Here is a 16,691-nt window from a genome sequence, read left to right as displayed (position 1 = left end):
AGGACTGGAGACTATACCCATAAAATGGTTTTTGAGTAGAACCCCTCTTAGGTTACCTCTAATGTGGAGCCGCTGAAATGCAATTTATGAAACAAAGATTAAGGATTACTGGCTAAAATAAAGCACACAAAGATGTCTATTAGAGTGAAGGACTCACAAGATACCTCTTACAATTTCCACTAATTAGAAGTTTGTTCTTTTCAGCAACACGCTGCTGTCACAAAACTTGATCCATGAGGTGCATCATTTTGTTGTGCACAACAGGCAAGCGACAGATGAGGAAGAGTGGGCGCGCATCTGCACTGCGAAGGCATGCTAGCACACGAATTAGAACTGATGTCCTTCGTATACGGACCAATCCACAGCTTTTATCATGCTGACGTCACGAGCACAACCCTGTTGGCATCACGACGTGTGAAGAAGAGAACAAAAAAAAGCTGGCAAGCAGCATGCAATTTTTCTTTGAATTATCAGAATTGGTTTAGGGGCCCCTTCTCTGTGAAGTGAAATGAGAGTGTGTGATGGCAGGATGCACTTACGCTCTGGTCCTTCCCTTTGTCCATCTTCTTCAGGGCTTCCAGAGTTTGCCGAAGGTACCGCTCCCCTCCCGGTAGGACTTCCCCTTGCTTCCGCAACTGCAGCTCCTTGGTCAACACTGCAGCAAGAGATGGCAAGCTTCTGCAGGACACAGTTCACAAAAACAGGCTGAATCATTACATCCCTTCTCAACCGCTCGCTTGGCAGCAGATTTAATTGAAATACCATAAGCACGAGGAAGGGGTTAGGATGTACATAATCTGCCCCAGTACTGAACTGATTAAACAGGCCACTTCTGGGCAAGAGTTATGATGTTATCACGAGTCAGGCATGGCATCTGCTGCTGAACCTCCAGGTCAAGCATCCCAATGACTTGGGCTTGTTCGTGGCGCTTGAGATAGTGGCTGCCGCATGGGTTGCGACATGTTCGGCTGTGATTGTACATTGTTTTAAGCATGTTGGCTTCATTTCCACTCGGCAGGCATCACGCCCTGATCTAGCAGCACTAAAGGAAAATTTGCCCAAAGGCACAACTCGATGACACTGTTGCCAGTGCAGTGCCGCCATCGCTGACATGGGGTGAACTTTGTGCCATGGAAAACAAAGTTTCAGATATCCTCAATGTCGACAAGTTTGTATGCGCCAGTGAAGATGTTGTGCATGATAAGATGACCAATGAGGCTATCATAAGTAACGTATGTGAAGCTGACGACGCTAAGGACCAACAAGGGCCAAAACAACAGAAGATAAGCCTGCGGGATGTGTTAGATGCCTTTGATACAATTCATTTGTTTATTGACAAGTACGACGATGGTGTGGCAATGGACCCCGTTTTGCAGTGTCCAGGCAAGGCTCGGCAAAGTAAGCTTCCCTACTTTGGCAATAAAGATTTATTTTACAAGCCATTTTCATGTCTTTTTTGTCTCATTCTCGCCCCAACGAAATTCCAGTTAAAGTGAAATTTTTCGCTCTCCCCAGCAGTTTCATTATTTCGAGTTTCAACAGTGTAAGGCGAAATTCGCACTGTCATGCAGCCACGTCTAAAGGAAGAATTTGTATATAAGGCAGAGGGTGACTTCACGGCTAAGCATTCTGGCAACAAGGTGTCTACCAAGTTGACATTTCCAAATTCCCCGAGCTTTCCAGGTTTAACCAGAGTGCCTTTGCAATATTCATAGTGTGACACAGAACTTTCTTTTACGTGAAGACGGGCTGACACCATGTCGCTCAATGCTGTCACTCTCTAGTAAACACGTTAAAAAAGAAGTGATTTAATTCAGTTTCAATAGTAAGAAGTAGTGTTTATTTTATTCAAAAGCGAAACAAAACAGAGGGATTAGTAAAATGCACAGCGAATCAAATATATTCGAAAAGAAATGGTAGAACCCATTGCAAATCGAGTCAAGCATTCTAAAGAAAATAAAAAGGAGATGCATACAGAAGCAAATATTTTCGAATATGAGCTATTTCTATCAACTGGTAGCAAGTTCATGCCTGGTATGAGGCCCAAACTTCGTCACAAGTGAGATTCTCTCAACAGCTGGTAAGTCAACGTCAACTATCCTGACATACCCTCAGCCCGTGCACAATGCCTGTGTTGAAGAAGAACGTAAACTTTATTTTCAAATCAATGAGATTCGAGACCAGCTTTTTTTAGTGGGTCTGGGCACCCGCCGCAGACGAGGTTCCGAGACCTTGTCTCGAAGCGGCTTCCTCGGCTCGCTGGACGGCCCAGAGTTGTGCTGTAAGGTTCGAGCTGAGCAGTGCAGTCATCCAGCGCTAGCGGTGGCTGGCGGTGGAAGAGACGGAGGAGTCGGCGCTGCCCGACTTGTTTGTTAAGTCCTGACGGAGCTAGGCCAAACGTCAAAGGAGCTAGGTCTACTGCTGCCGCGGTGGTGGCTACAGCTGCCAGCAGATTTGTGTGCGAGAGCACCGGTTCGAGGCGGCGAGATAATCAAAGTGGTGGCAGCGGTGGTTTTGATTAATGCCGTTTCGAACCTGTGATCCCAGCAAAAACTCAGGAAAATCGGACGGCGAAGGGTTCTCACGTTCGAAATTTCAGACATTCTTATACATCGACTCTACAGGGTACATGGTGGTACCGTGAAGCCATCCAAATTATCAGGCATGTCCGAAAAATTGGGCGTCCGGAAAATCGATTGTTGACTACAAGGTTCGTCCAGGCCGACAGAACAGATTGAAATGATCAAGCAACGCGGACAGAGGGAACAGTATCGGGCCTTTTTTTTTACTTGATTTGATTCGATATTTGATTTAGAATTCGGTATTTGCACACCCCCAGTAATATTGCTAGTAAAAACAGAATCATCAAAAATTGTCTACGGCAGATAATGCAATTCGGTCCCGTAAGCCGAGTTACCTGAAGAGGTGGACATTACTTGCACAACCAATTGCAATAAGATGTTAGCTAATTAAATAAGTTCCACTAATTACCTATTTGATTATACAAAGTAGGGCAGATGCACCCGATTGCAATATTAAAGCCAAACAATAATGAAATCAAGTCTATTTAACAGAAAACCTGCACTTGGCATCAGTTCTGAGAAATAAATCTTCGAAATCTGTGACAGATAGCACTGATGCCCCAGTTCAGACTTGGCATTGCTGCATTTTTCGGCAGTGTCAAGTGTAACAAAAGGTAAGCAGATTTCCATGTTACAGACGAATCTCGTTAATTCGAACACATTTAATTCGAGCTTCCGGTTTGTTTGAACTGACACTGTGGTCCCGTCAAAGTTATATGCATTCCAATGGGCGAAAATGCCTGGTAATTGGAATGCATAAGCATTTGCGACTTTAATTTGAACATACCGCGCTCCGACAATGTTCTCAGCAGTGCGCCAAATCATCATGTAGCGGACCAGCATTGCTCTTACCCCGCCATAGAGGAAAAGCTTAGGAGAGACTCCCCAGCACCGCACGGAAAGAATAAAAGAAACCATAGCTGAAATTTCACCCTTTCTCAAATGGCAAGGTCACTGTTTCTGCGCCGTGCCATAATGCCCCAGCAGCACTAGCGGCGAAATGCGCACCACGGGAGGGATCAGTACCGTGCCAAGGTTTCGCGGCTTGCCACAGCAATAAGCGAGCCGCGAGTGGAGGAGACCAATAAGAGTGGCCTCTACAGTGACGTAAGTGCGGGAAACTGGTGTCATGCAGGCCCATCCGACCGCTCTATTCGTACTAGAGCTTGGTTCAGCCGGGCCGCTCGTTTCACAATATTGTCTGCTCGCATCAGCTCTCGCTCGCACTTGTTTTAGTTGGCTTGGTTTGGTCTCGTTCGTGCTTGTTTCTTTACAATGGCGGGTCTAAACCAAGACTTCTCGATGAAAAGGTTGTTGGAGACAGTGCATCATATCCAATTCTGTACAACAAGGCAGACCCTGAATACAAAAACGTGAAGGCAACAACCAGTACCTCATACTCTTTGTTTTTTGAACACGGCAACAGAAAGGAGCGCACCAACATGATTATCATCAGTGGAAACGACTTCACCATCTTGATAGGACATGACCCACGTTAAGAACACGGGACGAAAAGAAAAGCACACGAGCATGCAGAAGGAAGCAGCAGCGGAGGCCCAGTCCGGCCTCGGCAACTGTGCTGCTTCGGTGGCTGTCATAGGTGGCAGAGGTAATCAGCGCACTCCACCAAGCTGGCAGGAAAGCAAATGCTTCCCTCCCGCCCTCCCTCTAACTCCCTAACCTTCGATGGCCTGCGCGTGCGCGCCTCCGCACTAACGCCGCCGGCTTGCTCCTTGAAGTTTCGTTTTCTGCCGCTATCGGGAAACGAGCGCTGGCCGGCGTGCACAGTTTTTCATGGTCCCCACTCGCAGTGTGCTTGCGCGCTGTGATATTTCACGACTCGCACCGTTAGTGCATCGTGCTATGGGGCACGAATACTTCAAGCACAAGCCCTTTTTTTAATTCAAATTTCTTTTAATTCAAACAAATTTTTTTTTAATTATCAGGTCCCTTCGAGTTCGAATTATCGAAACTTGACTGTATTTTGGAATCACGTCCCAATAATTCTTGTGCAGTGATTAGGATGCAACAATGGGGCATCAAAGAAATTATATGCCAACCAGATGACTATCAGCTGCGATAGCCAAACACATCACTGGCAGGGAATGAAATGTGCAGCTCACCGCTGCCCTTATGTGCATAATATAGGCGCACCAGCAATTCTAATTCGTCACATCCCGTAGGAACATTCCTTGTGCACTGATGACTGCAGTAGACAATGATCCCATGTGTTTTGCTTTTTTTTTTGCTAGTCTGAGTCTTTTCTTTTATTTTTGCTTGTAGATGTGTGGCACTACAGCTATCCGATACTCCAAGGTGGTGTCAAAGTTGCAACAGTGCAAGAGGTCATGTGACCGGCGCTGTGAAGGCACCTCTCGGAGCCCAATTTTCTAAAAATATTTTGACTACCGCACTCTAGAATAGCGCAATTTTCAGAGCTTAAACTTCACATTTTGTTTGACTATTTCACCACTTGTAGAAATGCCTGAGGACCATGAAAAGAAATAATTAAAAATAGAAAATTGACCAAATTGACTATTCTTGTATGTCCCCATGAAACCAGACTTTCTACCATGCGATTGATGGTCGACGGCTTAGAAAACTCCTGCTTACAATGTGGATAGTGGCTCTGCTTGACCCAGATGGCGGCAACGGGAACGATGACAGTCGAAACAGTCTCGCCATCCAAGGAGGCACACTCGTCGAAGGCTCGCTTCCGCGTCCTCCGGCGAATCACCAGCGGCTTATCCTTCCCCAGCACTTCCTCCATTGGGTCATGTAGCCTCTTGACAACTATAAATGGCTGTGCTGGATGTTGCTGCTGCTGTTTCCATGGCAGGAAAAAATGGAGAAATAAAATTTAAGTCAGAATTTTAGCACGACAGCTATATTTAAATGAACTCTAGCATGACACAAATTGTAAATGTAGTCGTTAAAAAGTTGCAACTGACGTGAAAATCGCCTTGTTATATGCAATATTCATCACAGGCACACACGCAAATATAATAAAAAGAAAGTGGAATCATGTGCTTTCAAGAGAAATGCAAACATGATCTTGATGGTCTGTTGGCAGCTTGATGTGGAAAATGGTCTGTTGGCAGCTTGATGTGAAACACATGGCATGTGGAAAACACTACAACCACATGTTGCACTGTTAAAATACAGCTGTTTGATTGGTGTGATCACACGGAATTGGCAAGTTGGCTGACAGGTTGCACTCTAGCCAAGTCAAGCCATTGCCAAAAGAACAGATGCACGTCCAAGATGGCCTGTTTCAAGTTGCTACGCATTTGGCAATATTTGCTAGCAGACAGGGGTGTAGCCAGGAGAGGGGAGCGGGGGGGGAGGGGGGGACACGGGCCATGTGCCTTCACCACATTTTGTTCAACAGCATGGTGCAGTTCCCATGGTGCTCGACAAAACAAATCCAGATGGCGAGTACGAGAGCTATTTTCATTCCTGAAGGTGCTGAAACTTATGGCATCCTAAAGAAACTCCCTTCAATAACCTGCAGTTTGCCTCACTGTCACAAGCTATGTGGCCCGCATGCTTCTGAGAAATACTGTACGTACTCAATACTTTATGTTCACACTGCGAAACAATGGTAACCAGTTTGCTTCATGCAGATGTGTTTAAAGGCCTGCGCCACCACTACCTCGTGCTTGACACGTTCCTCCTTGATGCGCTTGGCTAGGCTTGACTGCCGGACCGGAGGCACAGGCACTGTGGATGTCTCCTCCACATCTGGCTTGGCTGGGCACTCCTCGAAGGCCCCGATGTCCCCACAGAAGGGCACCATTTCAGCATCCTCTGACATCGGCAGCGGAGAAGCTGGGCAAGGTACAACAGCGGCAACAATTCAATGAAAACGCTTCGTCCTTGAGATGTCCCCCAAATAATGTCCCAATATCCCTGCAACGCTTTGACAAATACAGAATAACCTCGTAAATTTGAACTCCATGAGGACCGGAAATTCGTTTGAGTAAGACAGAGTTCGAAAAAGCCCCTTCAAATATAGGGCCCGAGAAATTGTGCGGTATGGCGGGCGAAACCAACATCACTGGGCTCGCTTTGAAGTCTTTTGTCTTTCCTCGATCAGTGCACGAGACGACATGTGCCGGAACAAGCTTAGGTTCCGTGTAGGGTCCAAGTACGGTAATACAGTAAAACCTCTGTTAAACCATAGCACTTAAACTGTAGTTTCATCTTAAAAGTAGTAACGTCAAATCCCCGACTCAACGGCCATTGAACATAATGTGTTTTGTATCCGCATAAACCGTACCAGCTTATTGCGCACATATCGGTTAACAAGTAGTGTTTCCCCTTTTCATCGAGCAAACACGGAGCTGCGTCGTCTCCATCGGGCGGCCCGGCAGAACAACAAGCCTCGGAGATCAGAACAACGGCCTCCACGTGCCCTGTGCGCTTGCGCATGAGGCCACATCAACATCAACATCATTTCGGCAACGTGCTAGAGAGCATTGTGGCATCATGCAAGCGAGGAAGGACTCACATCATGCCGAAGCTCTGATAGAAAAGGCGCCGGATGCCCAGCATAGAAAAAAAAATTGGACATTGTTCGTGCTATCGAATATGACCCGAAGAAGTCTGCACTGGCACGCGACAGGTATCTGCTGTTGACTACGGTGTGTGGCATTTGGAACGAAAAGAAGTTACTCAGCAGCGGTGCTGCAACCGCGAAGAGATGTCGGCTACGAGGTTCGACTTTTCGCCGTCGATGCCTCTGTTGTTGCCGAAGTGTCGGCTAGCAACAGTGATGAGGACGACACGGAAAGCGACAGCACGGGCAATTCAAGCCCAACAGTGGCAAAAGCTGCGCGTCACGTCAGCCTCATGAATGCAATCATCACGACGAGAACAGTACCCCGCAATGAAAAAGGCGCCCTGCGACTTCTGCAGCGCTGCTGCGCACGTGCACGGAGAATATTTAACGCCAACAAGGAATCTGCGCCATGCAAGTGTTTGCCGAGAAGAGGGGGCTGGCTGAAAAGCTGCCTCGCAGCTTCAATAAGTTTGAGGCTGCTGTCGTCGCTGATAAGCCGCCACGGCATCAAATGAAAATAACACCTTTGTCGCGCGAAGTGAATAAATACTAAATGTTTTTTTCCCCTTTCATCGCACTCTCTCTGAGTTCCGTTTTTGACAGGTAAGTGGTCGATCTCATGCTATTTCGGTTAGACAGTACTACCGTTTAGTGCGTACTTTTTCCGAGTTCCGGCCAACTACGGTTTAACGAGGTTTCACTTTATACCACAGCTGCTCTCGAAGCGAATATCGAATAGCGTAATATTTGAAACTATGTATTTGAATATTCGAATATTCACACAACACTATAGATAGGCTTAAAACAGCTGAAGTAGGCAAAGAATGCTGATGGCATTGAAATTGCCTGCAGCTAAAAATCAGACATGAAAGCAAAACCATGTTTGCTGCACCGGCAACAGCCTACCATCAGAGCCAATGGCGTCACCACTGTCATCACAAAATGACGAAAGAACATGTTTATGTGGAGGCTGCTAATGAAAATGCGCTGCTTTCATTATGAAAGTTCATCGTAACGAGAAGCTATTCACAAGCTAAGCCCGCTAAACCAAGTTGCATCACATGTATTTCGCATTCCAGAGGCTTGCATGGGGGCATCCCAGCTGAATGAATGGGCTAAGTGGTTAGTTAAGGTGCAGACTATTGTCCTGTTAGCCATGCTTGTGGAATGACTCAGAAAATGGGAAACAAGCACAAAAAACTGCACGAAGGGAAACACGTGATGGGCCATAAAAAGCAACAGAGAGCTGTCCGACAGTAGGTATGAATAAAGCCACATTTTGTGCTAACTTCTCCATATTTCATTTTCTTTTTTTCCTTCCAGTTTTTCTTCCTCTCTCCCGATCACAAAACTCAGTGGCACACTACTTTTCGTGTTGTAAAAATAAGATGCCTGTTAGACTCAGGGGCGCATTAGAATCCGGCAACTACAATCCTTTTAAATGGCAGTAGAAAGAAAAGAGAGAGACCGAAAAACAAGGAAAAGCTGGCAATCTAGTTTAAACAGAGCCAATGGCTAGAATCATGCAAAGCATACCTGGTCCACAATCATCGGCCATGTCCAAAGGCGTGTCCATCGGTGACATACAAGGTGAAGCGGTGGGGTCAGAATCCCGACAGCACTCTTGCTGCTGCTGATCCTGGGACTCGGCCATTTCGTGCACGCCGGTGTAAAGCCGATAGTCAACTCGGTAACCCACCACGTCGTTCTTGAGGCTGCACACACAAGAGAATATGTGGTCCCTGTTGAGTGGACTTCACATCCAGAAGCTCCACAGTGGGCTATAGGCAATGCCACAGCGGATGGCTCCAAATTAACTTTGAGTGCCAACCAAGGTGGCTTTAACCTAAATCTAAGTACTGTCGCCGACTGATGATTCAAGCTCGGTCGAGACAGTTCAAAATTCAGAATATCGAATGTTTCAGAATATATTTATTCCATGAGTGGCTAAAAAGATTGTAACATGTTGCTGCACACACATACACTTGCATGCGATCTGTTGCCTGTATTTCGACCATTGTCGTGCAGTCACTAAAGATAGACGAAAGTATAACCAAAGCAGGCACCCAATTTTCATTGGTTGGCAATGAAAACTTGAGCAGAGGCTGACTGCACTCCGACAGCTAAGTGATCACATGCTTCTTTACAACAGTCACTGCACAGCAATTGATTTATTGCGGCCCACGTCAGTGCCGACACCAAGCGTGGAGTTGGTGCCGTTTACGAGCTATAAAAATTTGTAACAGGAGAAAATGAAGGCACACAAAACCATGTCACTATTTATCTAATAAAAGAACAAATGCTTGATGCATATAACATGAACAAGGAACAGCAAATGCAGCCTTTGCAACTTAGCTGCTTGACTTGGCTTTTCCTGAGGTTTGGATGCTGTCGGTGGCCACTGGATCGACTAGGCTTCCTGGTTTTAGTTTCAAAGAGGCACCACCGATGTATCAGAAGAAAAACATTGCTCTTTCTGCTTGTCTCGTCAGCAGAATTAGCACGTGGTTTGTAGGCAGGTGTGCAAATCACCAAACTGTAATCAGTCAGAAATTTTGGTTGGCCTCTAACGTATGTGGGATTAATGTTAGTGCCACAAAGCTGTCCGAATTGTTGATCACGTCAAAATATTCGGCTGGTGACAAAGAGGCACCACCGATGTATCAGAAGAAAAACATTGCTCTTTCTGCTTGTCTCGTCAGCAGAATTAGCACGTGGTTTGTAGGCAGGTGTGCAAATCACCGAACTGTAATCAGTCAGAAATTTTGGTTGGCCTCTAACGTATGTGGGATTAATGTTAGTGCCACAAAGCTGTCCGAATTGTTGATCACGTCAAAATATTCGGCTGGTGACTCCACACATAGATCAGCAAAATAAACAGAACTCACCCAGACTCATTCCTAAAATCAATTTCTCGCACTCAGACCCAGACTCACCAAAACTGTAATCATCTGGGCTTAGCCTGACTGCCGGGTAAGTCTGATTGAGCCTGAGTGAGTTAACTCATGAATGAGTTTGCTGACCTATGAATACAAAAAAAAAAAGGACTACATAGATATTTTTGCATATTGGCACCATTTCACATGGAGGCGGTAATCACTCCAGTGACACCAGCATAATGCCACAGCCACAGAGCCACAGCCATCGCATTGGGTAGAAAACAAGTGGTGTAGCCCTCAAGATCCTGCAAACCCTTCTTGAATATGGTAAGCGAACCAGCCTACTTGTTCTATGCTGAGAATGTCCTAATCACTGGCCCAGCATAGCACTGAAAATCAGCATTAGTGGACAACTTGTTCTTCAATCTGAAATTCCTACTATCATACAAGCCACATGATTGGATAAATCAATAACAAATAACTATTGGCCACTTTCATTTTAGTGTTGTAAATGAGCAGGTGTTAGATATGGGGCTGTTTCCTGAGCCTACTTCAAATTCCCCAGACCACTTCGAATCGCGCCACTTCTAAGTAAAGGATGCAGAAACACGGATGACACATTCCAGAGGATCGCTCGAGCCAACAAGTTCACGTGCCAACAAGTTCGTAGGCCGCGGTAGCTATTCAATGCTTGAGTTTTCCAGAAAACGATGGGATCGCCCGGCATTGTTGCAAGGAAAGTGGGTCCCGAAACAAGACGGCTGTGATGTACCGGGAAGGCCTGGCAGCGTCGCACCGGTCGCCTTTGAAGAAGGCATTTGCCACCACAGAGGGGCCGTACCACCGGGAGCAGGAGGGCCCTCGGACAATGGAGCCCAATCATCCCCCCTTCGCCGCCTTTGAAGAGAGCATTGCACCACAGCGAGGCAAGACCGCGGGGAGCCGCCGGGTGTGACCTCACCGCACGGGTGCCTACCATTGGCCGAAGGTGGCGTCATCGGAGCGGACTCTCCCATTGGCCGAACTTGACGCGACTTCCAGTCCTCGAAGGGTTTAAAAGAAGCATTCTAGAGAGACCAGAGCATTCCCTGATTCACCTCTCTCGAACTTCTTGCCGCGGGCCGCAGCGTCCGAGTTGCTGCCGGCCCGTAATGACTGTACGACTGTTACTTGACTCTCACCTCTCTGTAGATAATGTAAAATAAACCCTCCCAAGTTTGTTTTTCATCCCGAAGTCCGTCCTCAACCCCTACACAGGGCAGTGGAATTAGGCTACAACAAATTGAGTGAGAAAGACTATTTGCATACTTTGAAGGGCACAAGAGAAATACTAAGAAATACAACTACAGTCAAGGACCAATTTTCCAGATGGCTGATTTTTCAGACATGCCTGATAATTTATGTGCCTTCGCGGCACCACCACATACCCCGTAGAGCTTATGTATAAGGACATCTGAAACTTTAGATGTTGAAACCACTTGCCGTCCATTTTTCGGACGTTTTGCCATGACCACAGGTCCGAAATGGCATTAGATGAAGCTACCACTGCTGCCGTTTGGCATTCACTATCATGGCTGTGGCGATTTGAGCCCTTGAGGGCAGTTAAAGGCATGCATTCATTTTTTTCGGACAGTCCTGATTTTTCAGATGCTTTCCCAGTCCCTAGAGAGTTTGAAAAATTCAACATTAGAGAGTTTTAGTTTAGTGGATGCAAGCGGCTTGCGTACGCAAGAACTAGGGGCGACAATGCTGCATATGCGCAGACCACTACATCTACTTGAGTTCTTGGGTTGTTGGGGTGGCCGAAAACATAGCTGCCCCTAAGAGGTGTCACGTTACCCACGTGACACTCGCAGTGCGCGAGAACTTACGAGAAGCGAGACCAGCCGAGACAAGCTGCCCATCCCGCCACACATAAGGAGAACATGATTATGCTGCACGAGATGCCTAACTACAGTTTACCAAACGTATGTTTGGATTGCTTCGGCTCGGCCTCAGTCATATTTTGTCTTGTGTTGACAGACATCGATTTTATATATACTAACAGCTTTTAATAAATATAGTTTAATGTACATTACTTCATACGCTTGATTTCATATTTAAAAAAGAAAAAAGATAATGCAGCAATGATCAGACAATGGCGCTGCGAGCACGTGCGGCCCCAGTGCGGCTTGCATTTGAGGTCACTAACATATAAGGTGTTTCTGCTTGCGTACGCAAACGCACCCAAGCACTAGGGGCCACAAAGCCTCGCGTCCCCTACACTAAAGCTCTCTATTGACTGCACTTGATTCGTAGACAATGACGCTCACACTGTAAATCCATGTCTTACTGTGCAGTGCATAAAAGTGGGCTACTATGTAACAATACAAAATTATTTATTATGATTAAGCATAAATAGCACAATTTAGCTCAATTTTCAATGTGACGAAGGTTTCTAGCTATGCATACAACTTCACTAAATTCAGGTTCAGTAACATTTGCAATTGAACATGGCTCCAAATTATCCACTCACTCGAAGAGCTTGGTCTCCTTTTCTGTGTCAAAGACGACCATGGCCAGAGGTCTCCGGCGTTGCCTCCTGAACTGATTCCGCTGCGCCGCGGCCTGGTTCCGCGCTGCTTGCCTTGGGGTCGGCAGGTCATCCAAACTGTCCGCAAGCTCCATATCTTCGTGCATCATAAACTGCTGCTCTCCACAATGAAAAAAAAAAAAGAAAGTCAAGAACACATGCTGTGAGCTCAGAGCACAATTCACAAAGCGCAACAAACACAATTTTGTCGCATGCTATCAATATCACCAACTTGCATGGATAAGGCCATCTAATTGGTGTTACTCGATTCTAATGCACACTATTTCCTGGAGAAATTTGCTAAAAGTGACGCAGATACCAGATTCGAGTACAAAACCAAAAGTGCGTACCGACAAGCTAGAATAACTCAAACATTTCTGTAACCATATTCAACAGCAGCATGCAACAGTGACGATAGCCGATGCTCGGTCTTCCCTGTCCTGGACGTAATAAATTTTCCTTTTTCCACACGAGAACACATACAATTTTCCACTGCTTTCTCTTTTGACATGAAAAACCGATGAAAAAAATCCGTTCTCTCTCTTCTCCCTTTTTTTTTTTTTTTTTTTTGCGACGCGACGGCGCATGCGCCTTGCCCTGGCGGATGAGTCAAGAAACGTTTTGGCACGGTCGCACGCGCAGCCCGATCACGGAGGAAACTACCCCGAAAAAAAAAAAAAAAAAAAAAAAAAGAGGCGCACCCGAACGCTTGTGCCGCGCACCGCACTGCAGCTCTACCGGTGGCTTTACGTCAGCGCGGCGCCGAAACCGTGCGTAGCGCACTACTGCAACTCCACGTTTAAAACGGAAAGTGGCCAGAGCTTCGTCCGGACTGCACCGTGAAGCATGTAGTATCCGCCTTTCAAGCACTACGTTGCTGACGGTGTCTTCTTGGGCGTCGGCCCCCTCCCGATAGTGGTGGCAGCGCAGGCCCGACTTCACGTACTCGCTAACACTGGCCCGATACGAGACCGACAAGACGTCGACGCCAAATTGGCCGACTATATTTCGCCGACACCATTTTATCACACCAAGCCGACAACGACGTGACCGACGAGCGCGGCGCGTCTCAGTGCGACGGGCTTTCGTGTAGACGGCACCGACAAAATCGGTGTACCAACCGTCGTTCGACCGATCCCCGCGCGATCGGCCGCCCAAACTGACAACGCGAAAGCCGCAGCGCCCTCGCTTGTATATATTGTTACGTAACAATATAATTAATCGCGCTTAACATAAGCCGAAACATGCTTTCGAAGTTGAAATGCCCAAGCATCAGCCCCCTCATGCCGTGCACAGGATGTTTGAGACTCTTGATCCTGTTCGGCGAGAAGTTAGGCATAGCGGAACCGTCAGGTTAGTGCGCCAGCAGCTACCGGAGGACGAAACTGCTAGGACGGACGAAACTGCTACCGAACGAAACTGCGACACTGCTCCAGGGCGTGCCTGCATCGGCCGCACGGTTAGCACAACAGTGCGCTCAGGCCTTCTTACCCTGTGGTGGGCGAGTGCTACATCCATAACTAATCGCCATTCACAGAACGCAAGACAGACGCTCGTCTTCGTTTCGTCAACGGCGCTGATACGAGAGAGATACCAAGCTACATGCACGCATGGTAGCGAAGCTGCCATTAGAAGCATTCAGAAGTGTGCGCCGTGTCGGTTTCGTCCGGCAGCGGCGTCGTCGACCCTAGCCGGGTATAATAATGCGAGGGAAGCCGACGATCGCGGTTATCTCGCCCGCGCGAAAGGGACGAATGTGAAGACGGAAGAGCGCAGTCTTCTCTCGCGCGAGGCACCCAGCCTTGCGGGGCGCCGGGGGGAGGGAGGGGCGTTCTCTCCGGCTGCAACTGCGCACGTGACGGCTGCGCGCGGTCGCCCGGCCGTATCTTGTGAGCGATCTGCGTTGCGGGCAGAGTCTAGGCACGTCGGCGGCTCGTAGCTTCGCGCGTGCTGTATCCTCGACGCTCCCTTTGCGTTGAAGCGATAGACAGCACGAATGTCTTTTCGCTCGCTGCTGCTGCCGAGTTTCCTCACGACAGCGTCTTGACACCAAGTGTCCTCAGTCATCGTGCGTGATGTGCGCGCTGACACCATGCTTATTAATTTATTTAGCAAGCGAATGATTACAAATTCATACGGCCGATAACAGTACTACCCTTACTTCGTATGGCTACCTGCTAATTGCTATCGCAATCGATGTTTAGCATTTTGGGCGAAACTGCGTCTTTTTTTTAAGTGGCGCGCCGATCACACCGAGAAACAACGTCGGCGGCGCGCCGACGTCTCGGTGCACACCTCTAGCTCCCATAGAAGCCCATATGGCCTGCACAAGGAGGTTAAAGAAATGCTGCAAAGTTTTTATTTAACCTCCTTGGTCCTGCAATGGCAGTATGGTTGGATGGATGGATAAGACTGAATCCTCTAAATCAGGCAGTGGCTCACGCCACAAAGCCCGTGACTACTGATATATTTTGGACGTAGTGGAGGGTGAAATTTCCCTCTTGCCTTGATTTTACCCACCAATCAGATAAACTCTGTTTGGTCATTTCTACCTGCTTAAAGTCTATTTTGCCTCCACTGTCCATAAACCCTAATGCTTTGAAAAAATCAGCCCTGTTGCTTTGAACTGTAGGGCGAAGCCCTTTACAGAAAAGTACTACATGCTCAGTAGTTTCCTTCTCCTCTCTACACGCATTGCATAACGTGTATATCCTTTGGTATTTGACTCGGTATATCTTAGTCCAGGCTTCAAACAACAAAGAGCTTCCTCTAGAATTATCGTAGATGGTATTTTCGCAGTGCTGGTTTTGTCTGCATCCCCATTTTCCACAGACCCCTCTGTTTCTTTAATCCTTTTCTTAACCGATGATTCTTGGTTTGCCCCCCTGCTACTGTCAAAACATTTGCTTGACAATTTTCTCATTCGATTCCTTCATATTGTGTGAACATCCCTCATGCACAAATAACTGAAAGATTTCCTAGCGCACCACTTTTCCCCCATTTCTCGCAATTGCTCCTAAAATTCTATCTTGCTGCTAGCTTCTCTGCCTTCAAATGATATTCATCCCATGTCACCCTGTACCTCCTGATTTGGTGTACTTCCGTGTGCACCCAAAGCAAGCCTACCTACCCCACGTTGCTTAATTTCCAACCTTGCTTGAACCTCTGGTCTTATGCACAGGACCACATTGCCGAAAGTCAGACTAGGAACCATCACCCCTTTCCAAATCCCTCTCACCACTTTGTATCTATTGAAATTCCACAGTGCCTTATTTTTCATAACAGCTGTATTCCTGCTACCTTTAGTCATTACATATTTTTCATGTTCCATTAGGTACTCAGCTCCATAGTTTATCCACGCACAAATATTTGTACTTATCCACTGACTACAGCATAACCTCCTGTATCCTATGCTCACCACTCTGATTATCATAAAAAATCATGACTGCTGATTTTGATTACTAAACTTCAAACCTAACCAATCTCCCTCTTTACCACAGATGTCCATCAATCCTTGCAAATCTTCCTTGTTCTCAGCCATTAATACTATATCATCCATGTACATCAGTCCTGGTAATGACTGTTCAATCCATTCTCCTTGCTTGAAAAAAGAAAGATTGAAGCCAAGCCCGCTCCTCTCTAATTTGGTCTCTAATCTTTGTAGGTACAAAATGAACAACAAAGTTGACAGAAGGCACCCTTGCCTAAGCCCGCGCTGTATCTCTATAGGCTCAGATGCCGCTTTTTCCCATTTTATAAGCACCTTGTTCTTTTTCTATTTCGACACACTGCATGAATGAGAACAGATTGTCCTCTAGCCTCCTTTGTTTCCGGAATATATTTTGTAGTTCCCCCAGCACTGCTTCACCCTCCACACATGCCTACAGTCTGTCCTTTATAATCTGCATCACCACCCTGTAAACCACTGAGTCGTTATCGGACGGTAGTTGTTTATGTCAGCTTTGTTCCCCTTGCTAATCCCGCTTAGTCTCCACCCATCGGGGGCTTTAGTGTCGAATTATCGTTTTGCTCACTACCTCTCTCGATGTTTGCTTATTCTTGGGGCTTGTAGAGACACAGCAGCGCCACATACA

The 16,691-nt window shown here is 46.9% G+C and overlaps 1 protein-coding gene across 3 annotated transcripts in view; it reads right to left on the bottom strand.

Moving 5' to 3' along the window:
• Window positions 1-16,691, bottom strand: part of LOC126537604 (condensin-2 complex subunit H2-like) — a 92,846-nt gene that overhangs the window by 49,878 nt on the left and 26,277 nt on the right. The window contains exons 1-6 of one of the 3 annotated variants that reach the window (XM_055074393.2): window positions 14,089-14,372; window positions 12,541-12,713; window positions 8,683-8,861; window positions 6,238-6,413; window positions 5,196-5,406; window positions 540-655 (exon numbers count right to left, since the gene is read on the bottom strand). In XM_055074393.2, coding sequence (XP_054930368.1) covers window positions 540-655; window positions 5,196-5,406; window positions 6,238-6,413; window positions 8,683-8,861; window positions 12,541-12,713; window positions 14,089-14,235 — 1,002 coding nt within the window. In that variant the 5' untranslated portion in view covers window positions 14,236-14,372. Of the gene's footprint in view, window positions 1-539; window positions 656-5,195; window positions 5,407-6,237; window positions 6,414-8,682; window positions 8,862-12,540; window positions 12,714-14,088; window positions 14,373-16,691 lie in introns of those variants that run through there. The other 2 variants (XM_055074392.2, XM_050184753.3) reach the window with 2 other exon arrangements.

The sequence above is a fragment of the Dermacentor andersoni genome, chromosome 4 (genome assembly GCF_023375885.2).
Source record: "Dermacentor andersoni chromosome 4, qqDerAnde1_hic_scaffold, whole genome shotgun sequence".
Classification (NCBI taxonomy): Eukaryota; Metazoa; Arthropoda; class Arachnida; order Ixodida; family Ixodidae; genus Dermacentor; species Dermacentor andersoni.
Note: the sequence above shows the minus strand (reverse complement) of the source record. Positions and strands in the feature narration are given on the sequence as shown.